The sequence below is a fragment of the Cibotium barometz genome, chromosome 48, assembly GCF_041138505.1.
Source record: "Cibotium barometz isolate CiBa-2024 chromosome 48, ASM4113850v1, whole genome shotgun sequence".
NCBI classification, from domain to species: domain Eukaryota; kingdom Viridiplantae; phylum Streptophyta; class Polypodiopsida; order Cyatheales; family Cibotiaceae; genus Cibotium; species Cibotium barometz.
In genome coordinates, this window is record NC_141093.1 from 44,866,313 (window position 1) to 44,889,053 (window position 22,741).

Below are 22,741 nucleotides of genomic sequence, written 5' to 3' on the forward strand. Positions count from 1 at the left end.
CTTCTATGTGGGCGACAGGTTCGGGGAGCGTGGTGGCTCCGTTGGCATTCTCGCTGGCACCTCTTTTTCAGACCATGCGCCAGTTATTTTGACACTTGAGGAGAGGACACGGGAGACCAGCTTGCAGTTAAGGATCCCAGAGAGCATACTTACAGATCCCAGTCTTTTTGAGGACATTGGGAGGATATGGCATGATAGCCAGAGCTCTGACCTGGATGCAGCAAGCCAGTGTGCCCAGGGACTCATCGAGCTAAGCTCTTTTTTGCACGCTACAGCCTTGACACGGCTGGGAGAGACACGAGAGCGGGAGCGTCGCTTGAGACATAGCCTTGCTTCGCTCCAGCGTCTTTAGGAGCAGCTACCTACATGCGAGTGGGTGGCGTCCCAGCTGAGCCAGGCACGCCAGGAGGTTAGAGAGGCAGAGGAGCAGAGACACGAGTTCTACTATCATCGCCAAGCCTCTCAGTGGACGCAGCTTGGTGATAGAGTGACTGGGGAGTTTTTTGAGATCATCGGACCCCGCCATGCTCAAGCAGGAGTACGCCAGCTCAGGAGGCAGGACGGATCATTAGCCACTGAGCCCGGGGAGATTAGAGCTATTGCCACTGAGTTCTATAGAGACCTGCTTTCAACGGAGTTAGCCACGGAGGCACGTGATGCTTGCAGACAGACTATGTGGGCCCATGTGCAGAGGAGGGTCAGATCGTATGCGCACAGTTTTGAGGGAGCCCCTTTCAGAGGATGAGCTTGTTGAGGCTTTGAGGGTCCTTCCGCGTCATAGTTGCTCTGGGGAGGACGGATTGACGCCTGCCTTTTTTATGCGCTATTGGGACCTTTTGGGGCCAGGCCTCCGCAGGGGCTTTCAGTATGTTTTGGACACTAGGGTGATGCCACAGAGTTTTTCACAGGGCTTGATCTTTCTTATCCCCAGGGGGGATGGAGTGTCAGATGATATTCGGCATTGGAGACCTATTACGATCCTCAATACTGTCTACAAGGTCCTAGCAAAAACCTTGAGTTTGAGGATCCAGCCCTTCCTTGGGGAGTTATTCATGCTACCCAGACAGGATTCGTCAAGGAGCGCAGTATCCTTGACAACATTTTCACCTTCTGGGAGGCGACGGCCCGAGCTAGATTTCTCGGTGAGGACTTGGTCGTGATGCTTCTCGATTTTGAGAAGGCATACGATAGAGTCGATTGGGGTTTCCTAGAGGACACTATGCTTCGCCTCGGTTTTGAGCCAGACTGGATTCGAGGAGTGGTGGCTCTATATTCCACACAGGTGTTGATGGCAGGAGAACGGGGGCCGAGTTTTGAGTTGACCAGATCAGTCCGTCAAGGATGCCCTCTTGCCCCGTTTCTTTTTCTTTTCTTTGCAAAGGCTATGAGCATGTATCTGACAGCAGAGGAGGTTGGTTTGAGAGGACTCCAGCTTCCAGTCCGGGGTGAGGACCTGCTCGATTCTGAGTTTGCGGATGACACAGAATTGTTTCTGCATGGCCAGGAGGCCAATCTTCGTCGGGCAGAGCAGTCGCTCCAGGTTTTTAGTGCAGCTTCGGGAGCATTGATCAATTGGCGCAAGACAGTGGTTTTTTGGATCAGTAGCGCTCCCGCTCCGGCATGGAGCCCAGACCCGGGTTTTAGATGGATTCCTCCTGGTACAGCAGTGCGGTATCTGGGATGCCAGATTGGACTTGATTTGTCACCTGAGCAGCAAATCGCCCCGCTTCTTCTGAGCATTCGGAAGAAGCTTTTGTATTGGAGTACAGCTCGGCTATCCTTGGCTGGGAGGGTGGTGGTGACAAATCAGGTGCTTTTAGCGACTATGTGGTACATCACGTCTTGCTGGATCTTCTCGAGCTCTTGCATCAGCCAGGTACAGAGGCTGATCAGGAACTTTCTTTGGTCTGGGCGGTATGGTCAGCCGACCCGGGCTAAGGTTGCTTGGGCAGTTATTGCTCTTCCGCAAGCCTTGGGCATTATAGATCCAACTGATCAGAGTAGAGCCTTGTTGGGGAAGCTTATTGTTCGGGGGCTGCTTCCAGGCGCTGAACCTTGGAAGGAGCTTCTTTTTCAGCGGCTGCAGGCTAGAGCTCCCAGGGGGACTTGGGCACCAGAGATACAGTGGATCTTCATAGAGATGAGGAGGACAGGCCTCAGTAGAGGATGGGAGGACAAATTTGCCTTGAGCATCCTGCAAGCTTGGGAGCTGCTGAGACCGGGGCTTTCTCAGAGACCTCCCACTTGTGATGAGGAGCGGGCCAGACAGCCGCTCATCTGGAGCCCCGCGGTACGCACAGAGCAGGGTCATATGCTGGGTTCTCGGCCTCGTCTAGCCTGGGGACCATTGGCGGCAGGCCCAGCACGCAGTTTTGGAGATTGGCATGCCTTTTGCAGTCTCCCAGAGGACATCCAGGCGGAGAGGCTGAGTCACTTCAGAGGGGGGCTGATTATGAGGCATGACATTCAGGAGGCACTCAATGAGGAGTCGTTCACGCCTTTCGAGCCAGCGGACCCACGGTGGATGGGAGCCGTTACACAGTTGGAGATCCTGATTGCTGTCAGAGCTTGCACTGAGGATGGTAGATGCCTCATCTATGAGATACAGGATGAGGGCAGACTTCAGAGAGTGGAGGCGGAGTCGCCTTTGGTTGCAGAGTGCATCTTTCAGAGGATACGGGTAGTGGCCGCCGCTTCTCGGAAGTGGCATATTGATCCAGACCCTGCAGATGTGGACTCTGATTGGTGCATATGGGCATATGCTGCGAGCCCCTTGGCCCGGCTCGAGTGGGACCTTGGCGAGTACGAGTGGCATGATCCTTATGCGTCCCCCGGGCCACAGAGATCACCTTTTTCCAATACACTGTTCGGTTGGGGAGGCATATTTTGACTACGAGGAGGATGGTCTCTCCAGCTGCATCGGAGCATTGGGGGCTATAGGGACTCTCACAGGAATTCCTAGAGGATTTTTGGACCAGGCTCTGGGCTAGCTGACAGGCACACAGGATCTCGACTTTCCAATGGCTGGTTGCCCACAGGGGCTCTACAGTTGGCACCTGGCTTGTCTACAATGGCCTTCCGCCGGCCTGCATCCGATGCGGCCACCCATTGGAGACACAGAGACATTGCCTATGGGACTGTCCACAGGCGCAACAGATTTGGCTGAGGATGCTGCGCATCTTGGCCCCCCTCTCTCCAGAGGGCATGTATACGTGGGGAGCCGCTACTTGGTCGACTTCGTCAGGGCCTGCTCTGGGATACGAGACGGAGCAGGACAGCCAGGCCATCAGATTCATTAGGGACCAGCCTCACCTTGTTCCTTCACCGGATTTCTCGTCCACCGGCTGGACACAAGAGAGGGATTTACGATGGGAGCTCCTCCGCAGCCTCACCATATGGTTCACCTGGAGAGCCCGTTGTTTCAGGACCTTTGAGAGGAGACTGGAGCCACCAGCAGAGATTGTTCGGGCTATCTGGCAGGAGTTGATTCACACCCTACGAGGACAGTATGACCGCATCCGAGCCGACTCGAATCGAGCGATCTTGCGGCGCTAGGCCTTCCACACCACTTGGCGCAGCGGCCCTTTCTATACTCTACACGCGGGTACCCCCCGCTGGCACTACACGCCACATGTTTGGATTTTCCCCCCTCCTATTGTATGATATAGCCTCTCAGTTATTTATACTTTTATTTGTACTTTCTTGCACCTAGGGAGAGTCTCCCAAGCTGCCTTGATTGGATCTCTGCTCTCCTTCTGATGAGCAGGAGAGGGTTTTGTAGCCCAGTGGGCGTTTTTTTATAACTAATGAAAGGATCTTTTCTCGAAAAAAAAAAAGTGACTTATCCCATGCTTTGCGAATGTCAGCAAAACCCTCATGCATTGCATCATAGACTATCTAAGCATCAATAGTGTCAAGGTGACTGTCCTGCTGCATAACTTGTTGACATTTAGGTTCCACACTAGCTGAGCAGGCACAACGCTCACTATCTTGGCTGTACACTGCAATAGGCTGCGAAGAACTAGAAGCCCTTTCGAAAAGGGAAAAAACACAGCTGCTCCTATGCACACATTTTTTTTTGTTTTTTTTGTTTTGTTGAGAAATTGCTGCTGCACACACACAGTCACTGCTATAAACACACTGCTTGTTGCACACACATACACAGCTCGCAACAGAAAGGGCAGGCGAGGACTCTCACACACACACAAGCCTTGATGCGCAACAGAAAGCAGAGGGCAGGCTAAAGAAGAAGAAGCTAGCATGTTGGAAGGGAAGAACGGCAGAAAACGCCTGAAGGCCACAGCGAGAAGGTTAAGAAAGCGCGCAGCAAGTATAGGCGACATCAACAGCAGAAGTCGGTGAAGATCCTCTCTATGGCAAGTACAGGAGACTCCCATCTCAGTCGACACACAGTACGGCCAAAAAAGGTGACAACCCTCTCAACAACAAGGGGAACGACTGAAACGCACGTCATACACACACACACACACACACACATATATATATATATAGTAAAAAACGTGAACGTACTTAAAGTACTTATCTTGATGCGTACTTTACGTACTCGTACCGCAACGTACCTGAAGTACTCAACCACTATGCTCATACAGGACTCTAAGATATGTAGCACAATAAAGCAAATATGGGAGGGGCTTGATTTTCTCTCAGGTTCTACCGTAGGCACCTTTGATGATGTAACTTGGTTGAATACAATGCTAATCAATACACTTTCTCAAATACAAGAAGTAATTTGTTGAATTGACATGAGACACACAATGAACCGGAAAGGCCGACCCCTCCCTCAAATAAAGTATATTGATCTTGGGAGAATCAAGTACATAGTGTCATGGGCATTTCTAACCAGATTTCCATACCAATGCATATGAATACAGTATTGCAAACAAGTGGTTGTCCATGTAGACTTGCAACTCACACTACCCTCTCAAGTGTCCAATTTCCCTACCATCTGCTCTCTATTGTTCCACCAACATATGGTAGCAACAATCTCCAAGAGAGCACGTAGGACAAGAGAACACTACACAGAGTATGTGATCTTGTAATCCAGTTCCTCCCTCCTGCTACTTGCTTCCATATTTAAGCATAAAAGCTTACCAATTGCAAGTAGAGTCAATGACAACGGAAGTCTTTGCCATGGAAGTCCTTGGAGTGATGAGATCTTCGATTTGTCGCATTTCTTCGCGAGCGACAAAAGTCTTCAAGAGGGTGAAGGGATCCTTGGGAAAGCTTCCCCTATGGTTTAACTTGAGAAAGGAGGGCTGAAATTAGGGTTTACAGCAAAAAGACCAGAAATTACAGCAATAAAGAGCGCTGTTTTGCTGAATTTCAGTCATTGGGAGTGTGTAGGAGAGTGATTTGCATCCAGAAACACTCTTGGAAGCTTGAAAATCACCTTAGCAAGCTTGGAAATGGAGTTGGGAAGGAGAAACTACATAAAATGCAGCCCAACAGCCCTCATGAAGGAGGCACCAATCTCTAGAGAGAGGAGGAGTGAGATGGTGAGTTGTCCAGTGTAGGTCAGAGTCCCCCTTGGAGAACCTCAGGGGATGCACATAACAAAGGGTGAGGGTAATCGGATTCCATGCACATGAGTGGCACGTAGAGCCACCTCCGGGGCCAAGGTGGCCAAGGAGAGACTCTTGCATTCATGGATTTGGGAGAGCCAGCCCATCACGCACCTCCAATGGGACCCGGGTACCCCGTTCTTTGCATACACCGCACAGCTAGGCCGTACGATCCAATGGTCCTTTGGGTGGACAGGGAGGAGTATGCATGGTTATTGCAGATGCATGGCGGCAGGCCATTGTGGATCGAGGGATCATTGTGCCTGGTAGAGCACAGTATGTCATTCTGAGGATGCATGATGAGCTATTGGGTGTGCTCAACATCTATGCGCCCAATCATGCTAGTGCCAGAGCAGAGTTCTGGACTCAGGTTACGGATGCATTGCCAGAGGCTGCACATTGGTGTGTTGGGGGAGACTTCAACATGCTTGAGGACCCGGCAGATAGGGTGGGAGGCAGTCATGTTACAGTGCACGGCACGGAGCTTGCAGCTTGGGACCGGTTTTGTATGACACTGAGGATCACTGATGCATGGCAGCATGGGGCTTTCTCCCGGTCTCAGGACAGTCTTAGTTTCTCTCGGTCGGATCGACGGCAGGGAGGGACTAATCTATCTCGGATTGATCGCTTTTATGTGGGCGATTGGTTGGGGGAGCGAGGGGGCTCCGTCGGCATTCTTGCTGGCACCTCATTTTCAGATCATGCGCCAGTTATACTGACTTTGGAGGAGGGGACACGGGAGCCCAGCTTGCAGTTGAGGATCCCAGAGAGGGTACTTGCAGACCCCAGTCTCGCTGAGGACATTGAGAGGATCTGGCATGATAGTCAGTGCTCTGACCAGGATGCAGCGGGCCAGTGTGCCCAGGGACTCATTGATCTTAGCTCTTTTCTACACGCTGCAGCTTTGACACGACTGGGAGAGATTCGCGAGCGGGAGCAACGGCTGAGACGCAGCCTTGCTTCGCTACAGCGCCTTCAGGAGCAGCAGCCTGCATGTGAGTGGGTGGCGTCCCAGCTGAGCCAGGCACGCCAGGAGGTTAGAGAGGCAGAGGAGCAGAGACATGAGTTTTACTATCGTCGTCAGGCCTCTCAGTGGACGCAGCTTGGTGATAGAGTGACTGGGGAGTTTTTTGAGATCACTGGACCCCGTCATGCGCGAGCAGGGGTTCGCCAGCTTGGTAGACCGGATGGATCGATAGCTACTGAGCTCGGGGAGATCAGAGCCATTGCCACTGCTTTTTATCGTGACTTGCTTTCAGCGGAGCCAGCCACTGAGGATCGAGATATATGCAGACAGACTGTGTGGGCCCATGTGCAGAGGAGGGTCACAGACCATATGCGCACAGTTCTAGGTGCGCCTCTGTCAGAGATTGAGCTTGCCGAGGCCTTGAGGGTCCTGCCGCGGCATAGTTGCCCAGGGGAGGACGGATTGACGCCGGCCTTTTTTATGCGCTATTGGGACCTTTTGGGGCCAGGCCTCCGCAGGGGCTTTCAGCATGTTTTGGACACTGGGGTGATGCCGCAGAGCTTTTCAGAGGGCTTGATCTATCTTATCCCCAAGGGGGAGGGAGTATCGGATGACATTCGGCATTGGAGGCCTATTACGATCCTCAATACTGTATACAAGGTCTTGGCAAAGGCCTTGAGTTTGAGGATCCAGCCCTTCCTGGGGGAGTTGATTCATGCTACTCAGACAGGATTTGTCAAGGAGCGCAGTATCCTTGACAACATCTTTACTTTCTGGGAGGCGACGGCCCGAGCTAGGTTTCTTGGCGAGGACTTGGTCGTGATGCTTCTCGATTTTGAGAAGGCATACGATAGAGTTGATTGGGGATTCTTAGAGGGCACTATGCTACGCCTGGGCTTTGAGCCAGGATGGATCAGAGGGGTGGTAGCTTTGTATTCCACAGCTCGCAGCCAGGTGCTGATTGCAGGAGGTCGGGGGCCGAGTTTTGAGCTGACCAGATCAGTCCGTCAGGGGTGTCCTCTCGCCCCTTTCCTTTTTCTCTTCTTTGCGGAGGCTATGAGTATGTATTTGACGGCAGAGGAGGTTGGTTTGAGAGGACTTCAGCTCCCAGTCCGGGGGGAGGATTTGCTTGATGCTGAGTTTGCAGACGACACGGGCTTATTTTTGCATGGCCAAGAGGCCAATCTTATTCGGGCAGAGCAGTCGCTCCAGGTTTTTAGTGCAGCTTCGGGAGCATTGATCAATTGGCGCAAGACAGTGGCCTTTTGGATCAGTAGTGCTCCCACTCCGGCATGGAGTCCGGACCCCGGTTTTAGATGGATTCCTCCAGGCACAGCAGTGCGGTATTTGGGATGCCAGATTGGCCTCGATTTGTCACCTGAGCAGCAGATTGCCCCGCTTCTTCTGAGCATTCGGAAGAAGCTATTGTATTGGAGTACAGCTCGACTATCCTTGGCTGGGAGGGTGGTGGTGGCAAATCAGGTGCTGTTAGCGACTATGTGGTACATTACGTCTTGCTGGATTTTCTCGAGCTCTTGCATCAGCCAGGTACAGAGGCTGATCAGGAACTTTCTGTGGTCTGGGCGGGACGGTCAGCCAGCTCGGGCAAAGGTTGCATGGGCAGTTATTACACTGCCGCTGGCTCAGGGCGGTTTGGGCATTATAGATCCAGTCGATCAGAGTAGAGCCTTATTGGGGAAGCTTATTGTTCGGGGGTTGCTTCCAGGCGCTGAGCCTTGGAAAGAGCTCCTCTTGCAGCGACTGCAGGCCCGGGCGCCTCCTGCAGGGGGTACTTGGGCACCAGAGATTCACTGGATATTCATAGAGATGAGGAGGACAGGCCTCAGTAGAGGATGGGAGGACAGATTTGCTTTGAGTATCCTGAGAGCTTGGGAGCTGCTGAGACCGGGGCTCTCTCAGCGGCCTCCGTCTTGTGTTGAGGAGCGGGCCAGGCAGCCGCTCATCTGGAGCCCAGCGGTTCGTACAGAGCAGGGTCATATGCTGGGTTCTCGGCCTCGTCTAGCCTGGGGACCTTTAGCGGCAGGCCCAGCTCGTAGTTTTGGAGACTGGCAGGCTTTCTGCAGTCTACCAGAGGAGACCCAGGTGGAGAGGCTGAGTCACTTCAGAGGGGGGTTGATTATGAGGGGTGATATTCAGGAGGCACTTACAGAGGAGTGGTTCACACCTCTCGAGCCAGTGGCCCCACGGTGGATGGGTGCCTTCACACAGTTGGAGATCCTGATTGCTGTCAGAGCTAGCACTGAGGATGGCAGATGCCTCTATTATGAGATTCAGGATGAGGGCCGACTCCAGAGAGTGGAGGTGGAGTCGCCTTTGGTTGCAGAGTGCACCTTTCAGAGGATTCGGGTAGTGGCTGCCGCTTCTCGGAAGTGGCATATTGACCCCGACCCTGCTGACGTGCTCCCGGATTGGCGTATATGGGCATATGCAGCGCGCCCCTTGGCCCGGCTACAGTGGGACCCCGGAGAGTACGAGTGGCATGATCCTTATGCATCCCTTGAGGCCACAGAGATCACATTTTTTCAGTATACTGTTCGGCTGGGACGGCATATTTTGACGGCGAGGAGGACGGTTTCTCCAGCGGCAGCGGGGCATTGGCGATTGCAGGGACTATCACAGGAGTTCCTGGAGGATTTCTGGGCTCGGCTCTGGGCTAGTCGACAGGCCCGCAGGATCTCGGCTTTTCAGTGGCTGGTCGCCCACAGGGGCTCAGCAGTTGGCACTTGGCTTGTTTACAGCGGTCTTCCGGCGGCCTGCGTCCGATGCGGCCACCCTATGGAGACACAGAGACATTGCCTTTGGGACTGCCCTCAGGCACAGCAGATTTGGCTGCGGATGCTGCGTATTCTAGCCCCCCTCTCTCCAGAGGGTATGTTTACGTGGGGTGCCGCTGCTTGGTCGACTTCGTCAGGGCCTGCTATGGGCTATGAGATGGAGCAGGGCAGTCAGGCCATCAGATTTATTAGGGGCCAGCCTCGCCTGGTTCCGGCACCGGATTTCTCGTCCGCCAGCTGGACACAGGAGAGGGATTTACGATGGGAGCTCCTCAGCAGCCTCACCATCTGGTTCACCTGGAGGGCCCGGTGCTTCACGGCCTTTGAGGGGAGATTAGAGCCACCAGCAGAGACTGTTCGGGGGATTTGGCAGGAGTTGATCCACACCCTGCGAGGACAGTACGACCGCATCCGGGGAGACTCGGATGAGGCGATTTTATGGCGCCAGGCCTTTCATACCACTTGGCGCTGTGGCCCTTTCTACACCCTACACACGGGATCCCCCCGTTGGCACTACACGCCACCTGTTTGGCTCTTTCCCCCCCCCATTGTATGATTTAGCCGCTCAGTCCTTTAGGCTGATGCTTGTATTTTGCAGCACCTAGGGAGAGTCTCCCGGGCTGCCATGATGTATTCACTGCTCTTCTCTCTGTTAGGAGCAGGAGAGATCTCTTTTGTAGCCCTACGGGCGTTTTTTACATAACTAATGAAAGGATCTTTTCTCGGAAAAAAAAAAAAGGCCGTACGATCCAAATGCCCGAGGTTGAGGGCACCCCGACAGCAGCAGGACACTGGCAGCCTTAGGGCCTCTCACAGCGCTTTCTCTCAAACTTCTGGAAGAGGGTCCGGGACAATTTTCAACATCGGAAGATCACCCTCTTTTTGTGGTTGCTCGCTCATCGGAGTTTGGCAATTGGCACATGGTTGGCCATTGGCAGTAGACAAGTAGCATGTACGAGATGTGGCCATCCCCAGGAGTCTCAACGACATTGTCTTTGGGATTGCCCAAAGGTTCAGCACATTTGGCAGCGGATTCTCCGCATCTTCACTATGGACACAGCCTCCCCCCGTACTATTACATGGGGTACTATCACTTGGGCCAGTGAGACCGAGGTGGTGATGGCATATGGGGGGGCTAGCCCTTCAAGTCTCTCACCTTCGCATCTCAATAGTGCTACTATGCTAGTCCAAGCCCATCTACTGGTCTGCTAGACTCTTGGTTCGAGCAAGAGATGGGAGATCTACAGTAGCATTGCCGCATGGAACATTTGGAGAGCTCAATGCAGCAAAGCCATCGAAAGCACCCACACTCCACCTACAGAGTCCATCACGAGCATTTGGCTAGACATCATTCATACCCTCCCTAGACAGTGGGGGAAGCTTTAGGGTGGTTCTGACCATATGCGGAATCGTTGGGAAGCCTTCCTGAGGCTTTGGTGACCTAGTCCTTTTCTCACAGATGGTGGTGGTGAGCCCACTTGGTCCTGCAAACCACCCGTGTGGTTATTCCCTCCCTCACCCCTTGTATAAGACAGCCTTCTCCTCATAGAGCGGCCACCTTAAGGAGAAGTGCATCCTTCCCCTTATTTTGTTCCTTAATCCTTTTCCCCTTATTTTGTTCCTTAATCCTTCCTCCGTACATGGAGGCAAGTTTGTATCTAGCCTTTGAGGCTGTATTTTGTTCATAGTCACCAAAAAACCCGTTTTGGCTTGGCGAAACTTGCGAAACGTTTTGTCACAAAACGTTTCTACAGAACCTTCAAAACCTTTGACAAAACGTTTTGTTCACTTTTAAAAAGTCTTTTTTCTTTCCGTTTTTTGTCTCCCAAAAAACGCGTGCGACTGTCGATTGCCACCAATTTGCCCATTGCATGCTTCTGTCACCGCCTCACCTTCATACGAGTCTGCTGTAAGTCTCCACGTTGCTGCGCCCACGCCCCACATCTGCCCACGCTGGAGACCCCAACAACCCCCCACATCTGCGCCCTATGCCCCTTGTTGCCAACTGCTGCCCCCTGTGCCCTCTAAGCAATGAGCACTTTCCACTGCTGCCCCCTCTTCTTCTCCTCCTCCTCCTCCTCCCCCTCTTTGCCCTCCTTACCTTGATCTTCTCTTCCTCTCTCTTCCCTCTACTATGTATATATAAATTAAAATTTCATATATATATATATATATATATATATATATATATATATATCCAAAACTTGTGGTTTTGTAAGTGACGGACGAAACCTTTCAAAAAAAAACCTTCAAAACTCAGAAACGTTTCTCGTGACTATGATTTTGTTAAATAATAGAAGGATCTTGCTTCCGGGGAAAAAAAAAGATCATGAAGATCTACGAGCGGAACACTTTGCCCACGGACACAATGTACTACCTCCCATTCTTGCAAGTCTTTTTAACATACCACTTTGTGAAGGCTTCCCCCCTTTTGGACTTCTAACACCATCGTCCCCATCCACAAAGCAACAGACACCATGGACCCAGGTAATTACACAACTATCATAAGTGGCCACACAATGGCCAAGATCTATGGAGCAGTACTACATCTAACACACAAATAATATCTAGATAAGAGTGAGTTCACATACACACAAACATAAGTGGGTGTTTACTCGTTTGTAAGAGGATGTTCACACACAAAAACAAACGCATAGGAAAGACCTTGATCCCAACACACGGCATGCCAAGCACAGAGAAGGTCTCAATGGTTTACCCAACGCAAGAACTGGGCTCTCTTGGCACAGCGGGAGGAGGAGTTTTACACATTGTCTCTAAGTGCAGACAAAGTATTTGGTTCAGTCCTAGAGGCAAAAATCAGCTACCATGTAGCGAGACATGGGCAACGAGCCAAGGGGCACACAGGATTCAGGAGATCTTTCTCGACATTAGACCACATCTTCACTCTTGGAGCTATTGCTGAGGAGGAGCAGGCAGGTGTATTGCTGTTTTGTGGACTTCCACAAAGCATTTGACAATGTCCCACGGGCTCATTTATTCAAAAGGCTCCAGGAGCTTGCTGTCCCAGTACATATGATATGGGGGGTTCTCACATTGTATGGCAAGGAGAGTTCGGGCACTAGCACCATTGGGGTCTCAATCTCGTCAATGTAGGTGGGTGATAGTGGGCAGCAGCAAAAGGACATACATTTACATATGCCAAGGGGAGGTGGAGATAGTCTCATCATACCTATACTAAGGTATTACCTTCTCACGACCGATATTTACCATGAAGCCAGCAGCACAAGCATGTATAACACAAGGGCAAGCAGCCTTGGTTAGGTTGGAGAGACAATGTTTCCAGGCACATTTCCAAGAACCCAGCACAAAAATATGGCTTTTTGACACTTAGGTCAGTCCTGCAGTGTCTTATGGGATAGCCTCTTGGGGACTGCACTTAGGGCAGAAAGACTGGCAAATCTTGGAGAGGATACAGATTTTGATGCTCTCCAGTATGATCCGGAGCAAGGCATCCATACCGCACAAGATTGTCAAGGCAGAGTTTGGGGCTGCTCCTCTGGTAATAGATGCTCCATTCCAAACAGTGATATACCTACATCCGATATATACATTCGGCAGTGGTCGTGTTCCCAAATTAACCTTGGAGTCATCGCGGAGGTTGGAAGCACAACACCAAACAACCTTTGCCATAGATTTACTACCTTAGAAATGCATCTTTAATGTAGTTGAACAGCTCTTGGACAGATTGGCATTACACAGCCAGGAAATGGTTTTGATCGCTAGGGATCAGTATAAGACAGTTTATCTCCATTTTAATACACTCCGTCTTTCCACAATTTTGTAAGCAATAAAATAATTAAATAGGCACCGTTCAACTAAATTCTAGCAGAACAGTAGAGCAGTAGAGGCACACCATGCATATGAGGACTATCTTAACCTGCGCCAAAGAAACCTTACCGTAAGCTTCCTCCATGAGAAGATGCTGAACCTTGTCAAGCGCCTCTACAACAGCCACATTACCCTCACCCAGCACATTTAACCCTTTGAAATCGCCTGCGTCTTCTGTGAAATTCCCTTCATCATCTACAGGTGACAACAAGGGAAGCCCATATTTCTTTCCAGTTGCAAAGTCTTCCTGGCCATGCCCAGGCGCAGTATGGACTAGCCCTGTCCCTGATTCTGTTGTTATATAGTCCCCACCAACAACAACTGGACACTCTCTTTGAAATAGAGGATGAACATATCTGTCACAAACAACCAACAAAAATGATAAATTCAGGTAGGACAGAAGTGTGCAGCTTCTCTATCAATCCATAATAATACTTTGAGATAAAGGGACACAACGATGCAAAACTCCGAAAAGAAAAATATACTAGTTTTCATAATTCAAGCACCAGGAAAAATACCTGCAATGCTCCAAAGCTGACCCAGAGAAGGTCCCTTTTACTTCCAGATCCACTCCCCACTTGGACTGCAGTTTCCCCACAAGGTCAAGCGACACCACCAAATACTTGAGGTTTGGATTCTGCAAGCCACTCCTGTGCATTTTTTTCTCCTTTCCCACCTTGCTTGATCCATCCCCCCCAAGATCTCCATCCACTCGGGAGTGTACTTCAACCACAGCATACAGCAGCTTGTCATTTACTGCAATGCCTGGAACAAAACGCAAGATTAGTTTCATGCTAAACCCCATAGTAATACCAGATAAGCACCCAGTCACAATACAGAAAAAGTTTACCAGCATTTGCAGGTATTGTCCAAGGAGTAGTGGTCCAAATTGCTACACCCAAGCAAGAAATGTAGCCTTTCAGTTCTACTGGAAAGCTTTCACTAACATGAGTCATTCTGAAAGCCATATATATACTTCTAGAAGTATGACCCTCTGGATACTGATAAGAAACACAAGGATCTTTACTGAGAGTGTGAAAGATATATTTAAGCACAACAGCAAACATGTAGCCAAAGGGTTGCGATGCCAAAACTGTTCACCTCAAGCTCTGCCTCAGCTAGTGCAGTACGAGAAGATGGGCTCCAGTGTACAGGTTTCCTTCCTCGATAAATATGGCCATTCAAAACCATCTGACCAAACACCTCTATCTGCACAAACAAAAAGGTAATCATATTAAGTGCTCTGAGTAAGAGCTATTACAAACAAAAGTTAGATTTGAGATTGATGCAACGTGCATTTTATTGTGCCCGCAGACTGGGCAACCCTTTCATCATTAAAAATGCATGCTTTGACAGTTACAATTTATAAGTTCCTCTACAATAAATCTAAATACCTTAATTTTGGTAATATAAAATAAATCTAGGCAAATTGAAAATCTTCCTTACGAGACACCCACAAGCAATAATGTATTCTTAGTGGAGCACGCATGTGATACAATACCCTCCACCAGCCCCAAGCCGAAGCCAAACTGACATGGACAACAGAGACCAACTAACCCTTTCCATTTTCCACCGTGTGACTTTACTGGGATTTCACTTTCACATTGGCTATCTCAACACCTGGCATGGCCCTCTAGATTACCCAATCTATGTTTCTGCTCTAGGGGAGTCCATAGACATAGAGCATTTGACACACTAAACCACATGACAACTAATCAGATGAACACCCATAAAAGACTCATTTTAAGACTTCTGAGCCTTGAAGGATCGTGAAGTTCCTCATAGCTAAATACATGACACTCTCCTCAATGATGAGTTTCAGTTAGCATGTACAAGTGTTAATAGTATTTTAGTGTAGGTTTAGGGTTAGGGCTTGCACAAGTCATACAAATATCACAGTCTAGTAAGTGAATGCAACATGGTGCAACTCAATGATGTGATTGATTGATATGATAGATGTGATGTTCACTCACCAAGTATAATGCACCCGTACAAATATCACACTCTAATAAGTGAATGCCACATGGCACACTTATCTTATCCACTTATAGGAGTGCGTTCACTCACTACTAGAACAATAACCCTTTTAGGGCTCCTCCACTTTTTTTTTTGTGAAACCACTGCTTTTTTAAGGATTGTATGGTACATTCATAGCTGTCCCAAGTTGCTACTACTCATATATTAGAAACAATGGTAAAACACTTCCACCTATTGAGAGGAAAGATCTCCAAGATCAAAAGAATCTCGGAGTGAAAGGTAAAGAGCCCTCCTCGCAAATCATCCACAAAGCCCAGTATCTAGTCCAAGAAAGGAAAAGAGTGTAATCCGGCAAAGGTGAAGAAAGGCAGCTGAACATCAAGATAAAATTCCCAAAGTTGTTGGAAATCGCAATCTCAAGTGCCCTGACAGTCTGTCCAGAGCAAAGTAACATAAAAAACCGGTTTTGCCCTCTCGAAACGGCATGAAAAGTTTTGAAACAAAACAAAACCTGCCCATCGAAACGGCGTTTCGCCCAACTGCAAAGGCATGTCAAAAAAAGGAGATAAATTTGTTTTTTTTTTTGCAAATGTGATTTCTGCCGTCATTTTCGCCGCGTGATTTGCTGCCCATGTGCCACTTCGCGCATCCCACGCTTCTTCCCGGCTGCAGCCCATTGCTCTGCCTCTTCTCCTCATCCAGTCCTCCTCTTTGCTCCTTCACTTCTTCTCCTCCATGCCTCCTCTTCTTCCTCTTCCCTTTTACTCTCTCTCTTCTCCTCCACGGTCCACCCCTCCTCTTCCCTCCTCCTCTTTCTCTCCTTTTCTTGCCTTCCAACTTTCTCTCCTCTTCTTCTCACCTCCTTCCCTTTTCTCCACTTCCCTTCCAAATTGTTTCTTTTCTCCTCTCTTTCTCTCCTTTTCTTGCCCAAATTTCGAAAATACCAAAAAACCTACTCCCAAAATCACTAATTTCATACCCACTAGTCCCAAAAAATGCATCTTCATCTTTCTATTGGATATGTTATAAATTTGGTATGTGTATATGAGAAGTGTCATTTTGAAACCTTTGTGTTTCATCCAAAGGAGACGAAACGAAACGAAACAAAACTTTCGAAACAACGAAACGGACGAAACGTTTCATGTTACTATGGTCCAGAAGGGCATGCCCATAACAAATGAGTAACTATCTCTTGGTGATGAGAACCCCTCTTACGGGAGGCCAACCATAGTGGTTGAGTACTTTAGGTATGGTGCAGTACGGTACGGTATGCGTACGAGTATCGAACGAACGCATCGAGATGAGTACTTTAAGTACGTTCACTTTTTTTTTTAATGTGTATATAAAAAAAACACATATTATAAATCATTCATAATTTAGCAACATTGGTACTCAAAGATGCACAAAAAACAATTGAAATGCAAACATGTATGCTATATAAATGTCAAATGAGCTGCATTGCATACAACATGAAGGACTGTCCTGCTCAAGCTTAAATCCTAGTACATACTACATACTACAAAGTACAAACGCCAATAGCCATATGGCCGGCCCTCACTCATCATCATCCAAGCCTTAAGATGAGGATGATGAGTAGTCTCCATCTGTGAGGAGATTCCCATCAGAATCATATAGTGGCTCCCGCTCCCCCACATCACCAGGTATCTCCTCAACAATGGTAGAAGTCCCAGGTATCTCCTCTGGAAGAGTCTGCATCTGGTGCTCTGGACCACCTCTACTGGACTCTCCCTCTCGCATGTGCACCACAAGTATACACCCTGGTGCCTCTAGAGGTGGAAGGACGACTCTGCTGAGCTAAAGAAGTAAGGGAGCTGGTAGTGAGAGCTCCAGACCAAGCTCGAGTGACTTGTCTATCTAGTCTCGAGCTCTCTATAAAGCTATCTATATATCTCCTCCTGCTCATCACGTACTATGTCGCTCTCCTCGGCATGTTGCTGCCTCGGGTGCTTGAACTCCTCAACATCAACCTATGGAGCATGTCTTCACTAGTAGTTATTAGTGACTAATCACTTTAAGCTTACTATGAACTTTGAAGTGCATCAGTATGTCGTAAATCATGTACCTGTTTTCGTCTAACCATCTTTCCAAGATTCCGAATTAGTCAAAGGTTGGCTTTGCAAAACAGCAACCTCTCTAGTTGAGCTATGCTCAAGCGGTTTTGGATCTTCGTGTGAATAAGAGAGTAAGAACTCCAGTTCCTCTCACAAGCTCCAGAGGAACAATCCTTAAATCCATGAAGATTAGAGTCTTAGTTATAACAAATCTTAAAGCCTGGGTCCTTAAAGACTCCAAAGCCGAATAATTTATCAATAATCAATATGTATTTACTATTTTGTATTATTACCGGGGATAACAGCCGAAGTGCAAAGGCTTTCAGTTGAGGCTGATGGTATCCATGTGTCTCCCACCAATCAAGAGGCATCTTACACACCTCTGGCAGCATAGAGACACCGCGACTATAGATTTCTCCAAGGTTATTGGAGTATCCTATCATCTCTCGATCAATGTGTACCTACTGCTCATCGGTCACTACATGACTCATTATTGGACGACGCATCCAATCCCATCTCCTCTCTACAAGAAGCATAATCTCATCCACCCTGTGAATGTCAACAACCATAAGTACATACTACGAACTTCGAAGAGTAATTTATATATACTTAATATTAAATAGACATTGCAATTTACAATTCAAAAATTAGTACTCACCTGGCTCTGGAGATGAGTGTGCATGCTGCAAGCTCTCTCTTCATCTTGTGGAAAAGATGATAGAGTATTCCCCTGGTAGACCCCTCCATATCTGTGACACGCAAGAGGATAACGAGAGCTTTCAATACTATGGTGATGCTATGTGCTTCTCTCCAAAACTCCTCATCTAGCACTTTTCTTTGGATGGTCCTTGTGGCTTCATGATTTGCATTATGCATTTGCCTCCAAGGTGCATATCAACCATTGTTCGGCGAAGAGCATCTCGAACATCATAGAAACGCTCCAAGACCAAATAGATATAAGCGAATCTGGTCTTGGAGGGTCGTATGATATCTTTTGCACTATGAGAGCAAAAAATAGCCAATGCCTGCTGGTTCTTTTTAAAAAAAGAAGCTATGCATGTAGCATCATTGATGATGGGCTTCACCCAACTCAAGCTCCCAATATCCTCCATAAGAAGATCCAAGGAGTGTGCAACACAAGGAGTCCACACAATGCTTGGAAACTCTTCCTCAATCAGCTCACCCATCCTCTTGAAGTTAGAGGCATTGTTTGTTACCACTTGCACCACATTCTCTACCTCCACCTCCACAATAGCTTGACGAATGTGGTGGTAGATAAAATCAGCTGTGATCCACTCCCCTGTCTTGCCTACATCAACTGCACACAAAAAGTAGGTGCCAAGACATGTAGAGACCAAGATATTTATTATGTGGCGCCGCCTCGTGTCACTCCAACCATCTGAAATGATGGTGCAACCAAACTTCTTCCAACCTTCTTTGATAGGTTGGAGAGAAGTCTCAATCCTCTCCTTCTCTTCCTCCAACATGGTGGTCCTCATCTTATTGTACTCTAAACCTGTCCACCCATCCACATTGCCTACAGCTGCAACAGCGGCGGCAATCATCCTCTTCCATTGGCTTGTGCGTAGCACATTGAAAGAGATATTACACTCAATGAGAGTGCGCTCTATCTCAATCTCAGCCCTACGTTGTCTCTCCTTCATCCATGAAATGGAGTGCAAGAAGGAATTAATGTTGCGTTGAGTAGAAGGCTGCCCAATAGATGCAGAAGAAGCAGGCACTTCCTCATCCTCAAAAATCCTAGCCCTCTTTCTGCTAGGTGCTGCATTTGTACGCAAAGGATCCAACAACACATCGTCATCAACGATAGTGCTACGAATCTCTCTGCCATGTGGAAACTCCTTGGGATTCTCCCTTATAATAGCATCAGCCATCTCCTATGGAATACTTGGGCACCCACCAATTCCCTTGCCCCCCAACTTTGACATGTGGCCGATAACCCGCATGATTGAGCTAGACTGCTACAAGTTACACTAACGGCACTTCCAATGACGAGTGCCTGAACCTGCTGATGATGTGCTATTAAGTATGATGGTGTGTGCAGCCCAGTAAGGATTTGGTGCCTTTGGCATCTTGGACAAGCTGCAATTTAAAAAAAAATCAACATTAGAAGCCACATTAGTGGCTGAATTTCTGAAAATAGAGGAATTCGGGAATAAAGATTGGAAAAAATACATTAAAAAGGGATTGTTCAAGGGGCTGAATTTCTGAAAATAGAGGGAATGATTGGAAAAAATACATTAAAGAGGGATTGTTCAAGGGGCTAAATTTTTGAAAAATAGAGGGAATGATTGGAAAAAATACAAAATTAATAGAGGGCTGAAAATAGGCTAAAAATAAAGTCTGTGTCACGAATGATCATTCATGATTCATGAGAGAGAGAGAGAGAGTCTACAGGTACTAAATTCTAAGTAGTAAGTAGAGAGAGAGAGAGAGAGAGAGAGAGAGAGAGAGAGAGAGAGAGAGAGAGAGAGAGAGAGAAATGAAATGAAATGAAATGTTATATTAACGTCTTCAGAAGGCCATAATGACCTATGAAACCAAAAGTTACATCATGGTGGATCTGATACAATGTGTGGATAAAAAAACCCAGAAAATGTCTAGAGAGAGAGAGGAGAGGAGAGAGGAGGGAGGAGGGAGGAGAGAGAGTAAGAAAGAAAGAAAGAAAGAAAGCTGTATTAATGTCTACTAGAGGCCGAACTCAACCCATGAGACAAATCAATGTACAACTCTCAATGTCTTCTGGATGTCCAGAAAAAAAAAGGACAAAATGAACATGAAATAAACTATGAAAGTACTGAGCTAGTGCGGGGGTGTGATGGATGGAGCACTACTACTAGAGGCTCAGTATGCAACCTATATGCGCAGGGTGTACAAGAATTCAATGCAGATCTGTCTAGCTCCAACCAGTACCATAATGGGGGTGTAATATGTGATACATCGGCGATGGCGAGGCAAAAATACCTCGGAGCATGATCTCCGGGTGTGTGTAAGTGAGCTAGCCGCTCCAGGATATGGTGCTGATGTCGAGCGCGTATCTCTGTGATCTCCCTCTGATGTAGTCCGGCAGTCTGGTAGCCTGGTGCTCTCGGTCTCCGCCGTCTGGCTCGGAGGTCCGCAGCGCGCTGAAGTGTAATCCCCTCCTGTGTCAGGATAGGCACTGGGATAGATCTCTGGAAGAAATCAGTGAGCTAGAGCTGTCACCCACCTCTCCCTGTGGTATGAGTCCGTAGCAATGTCTCTCTGTGGCGCTGTGTCTCTAGCAAGAACTGGCCAAATCTGCGCTAGTCTCTGTAGACTCCATGATCTGGCGGAGTGAGGGATGTCCACTGAAGATGGTGTATCTCTCTCTAATGCCACTATATGCTCTGCATCTGCATACATAATGTTCCTCACTCTCAACCTCCTCCTGGCATAGTCTGCATATCCTATCTGCTCTGGGGATCCGTGCTGCCCTACCTGCCTCAATCTCAAGCTGGTGTGATGACACTCTGAGCTCGCCAATCACCACTCGGGCACAGTGAGGCATGTACACATCCATGTATCCAGGTCTCTGTATGAATCCATCCGCTGAGATACGCATAAACTGATCTCTGTAGTATAGCATCTTTGGCGGTAGGCTGACTGGGTGTAATCCAAGTCTCTTGAGTGTATCGCTACCATAAATCCTGCCGAAGGACTCTGTTTCTCTCACTGTGAGAGAGCTGGATGTGCGGTGCATGTATATCATACTGGAAAGGTGGCAGGTGATCTATGTCAAGACCATGCTGAGTGAGCCACTGTATCATCTTTGAATACCATGATCTCCTATCTCCACTCTCTGTGAGCTGCCTGGATGCCTCAAAAGCTCTATGTGAGAGTCAATCTGATGGCATATCTTTGATCCTCTGTATGAAGCAGATCGTCTGGAAGAGGGCCTCTACTAGCATAGGAGGTGCAGCAAACTCCGTCCGGACAATGTCATGTGGAGAGAGAGAGAGAGAGAGAGAGAGACGGGGAGAGAGAGAGAGAGAGGCAATGGGCATTGGGAGAGAGAGAGAGAGAGAGAGAGAGAGAGAGAGAGAGGCATCTTGAAGTTGTACAGCAGCAAACGGACGGGCACACAGGTCACGGTGCAAGTACGGTGCATAGGTACACGGAGACACGACAGGCGGCAAAGCTACAAGTGTCCCAAACACAAGGGATTTTGGGGAGAAAAAAAAAGGTACGGAACCCTAGGCGATGCGAACCGGCTTCAACAGAAAAAGTACAAGTTCACCTATTCCGTACGACGTACGGAACGTACAGATCCGTACTATACGGACTTAATCTTTCCGTACCAGTACGGAATGCAACTATGGTGCCAACCGGGAATGCACCCACAATGCATCTCCACAAGAAAAGTCTATGTTTGAGAGGCAATTTGCTTTTCCAATCTGCAGTCAGAGAGGCCTTTCACCATCGAAGAGGTTAGTTTACATGCCGCAACTGATTTGCATGTGATTGTATCCAAGGTGGAGAGAGAAAAATTTTATAGACTCTAGCTGTCGTGAGGTCATGGAAAGAAAAAGGAGGGTAACCTGGAAGTTTCCAATCAAATTTCTCCTCTCTTAATCTTTCCTCATCCTCAAGTGGAGGCACCGGCTAAAAATCTTGCAATATAGAGCTTATTTCATGCCATACATGCCTGTGATGCATACCCAGATTATATCTTCTAACAGCCTGTGGAAAGGAGAATACATTGCCTTGATCATCAACAGCATCATCAACTAAGCATACACCAAAGCTAGAGAGGAAGTATGCTTTTCTGGATTGTAATGTTGCCACAGAATGCTAAAAAGCCCTACTCAAATGGATACTTTCTTTTCGCAAGGAATTGCCTCTATCTGGAGGTCAGCCCGTAGCTTCAAAGCATTCATGATTGCATTGACATCACGTTGTGTGTTTCTGGGAAAAAGAAGGAATCATGTAGACGCTTGACTAACAAATTGGCTAGCTCCTATAATGTCAATACCGTGCAACTTCCTTTTCACAATCAAATTACCCATATACAAGAGCAATGGATGAGTGGCTATCGCATAAAGCAAGGCACTCAACAGACAGCCTTGTCTCATAGATCATACAAGCTTCCACGGAGCAGAGAGTTCATTTTCAATAATACATTGGATTGCACCTTCCTCATACAACCAGTATATGATATTCCTAAAGCCTTCTCAATATCTATTTGCATGATGAGTTCATCATGATTCATATAAAACCATCTTGAACAGGGTGCATCCCATCATGAAGGACAACTTTTAATCCATTGATTAGCATTTTAGCAACTAGATTTTAAATAGCAGGCATAACAATGATAGGTCTCCAATCCGTCAATTTATCACATAGCTATTTTTTAGGGAGCAAACGCACTAGCCCTTGCTTCCAAGAAGCTAGCATCACACCAGAGTGCCAACAAATATTAATCATATAAAGCACTTCATTTTTAAGTGAATCCCAATA

At 48.1% G+C, this 22,741-nt stretch overlaps 1 protein-coding gene across 1 annotated transcript in view; it reads right to left on the reverse strand.

The window, feature by feature from the left end:
* The window catches only part of OVA2 (tRNA synthetase class I (I, L, M and V) family protein), a 153,054-nt gene that overhangs the window by 52,031 nt on the left and 78,282 nt on the right, over window positions 1–22,741 (reverse strand). The window contains exons 8-11 of the mRNA XM_086785876.1: window positions 14,295–14,402; window positions 14,044–14,194; window positions 13,712–13,958; window positions 13,263–13,549 (exon numbers count right to left, since the gene is read on the reverse strand). Of these exons, the coding sequence (XP_086642002.1) occupies window positions 13,263–13,549; window positions 13,712–13,958; window positions 14,044–14,194; window positions 14,295–14,402 (793 nt within the window). The remainder of the gene's footprint in view (window positions 1–13,262; window positions 13,550–13,711; window positions 13,959–14,043; window positions 14,195–14,294; window positions 14,403–22,741) is intronic.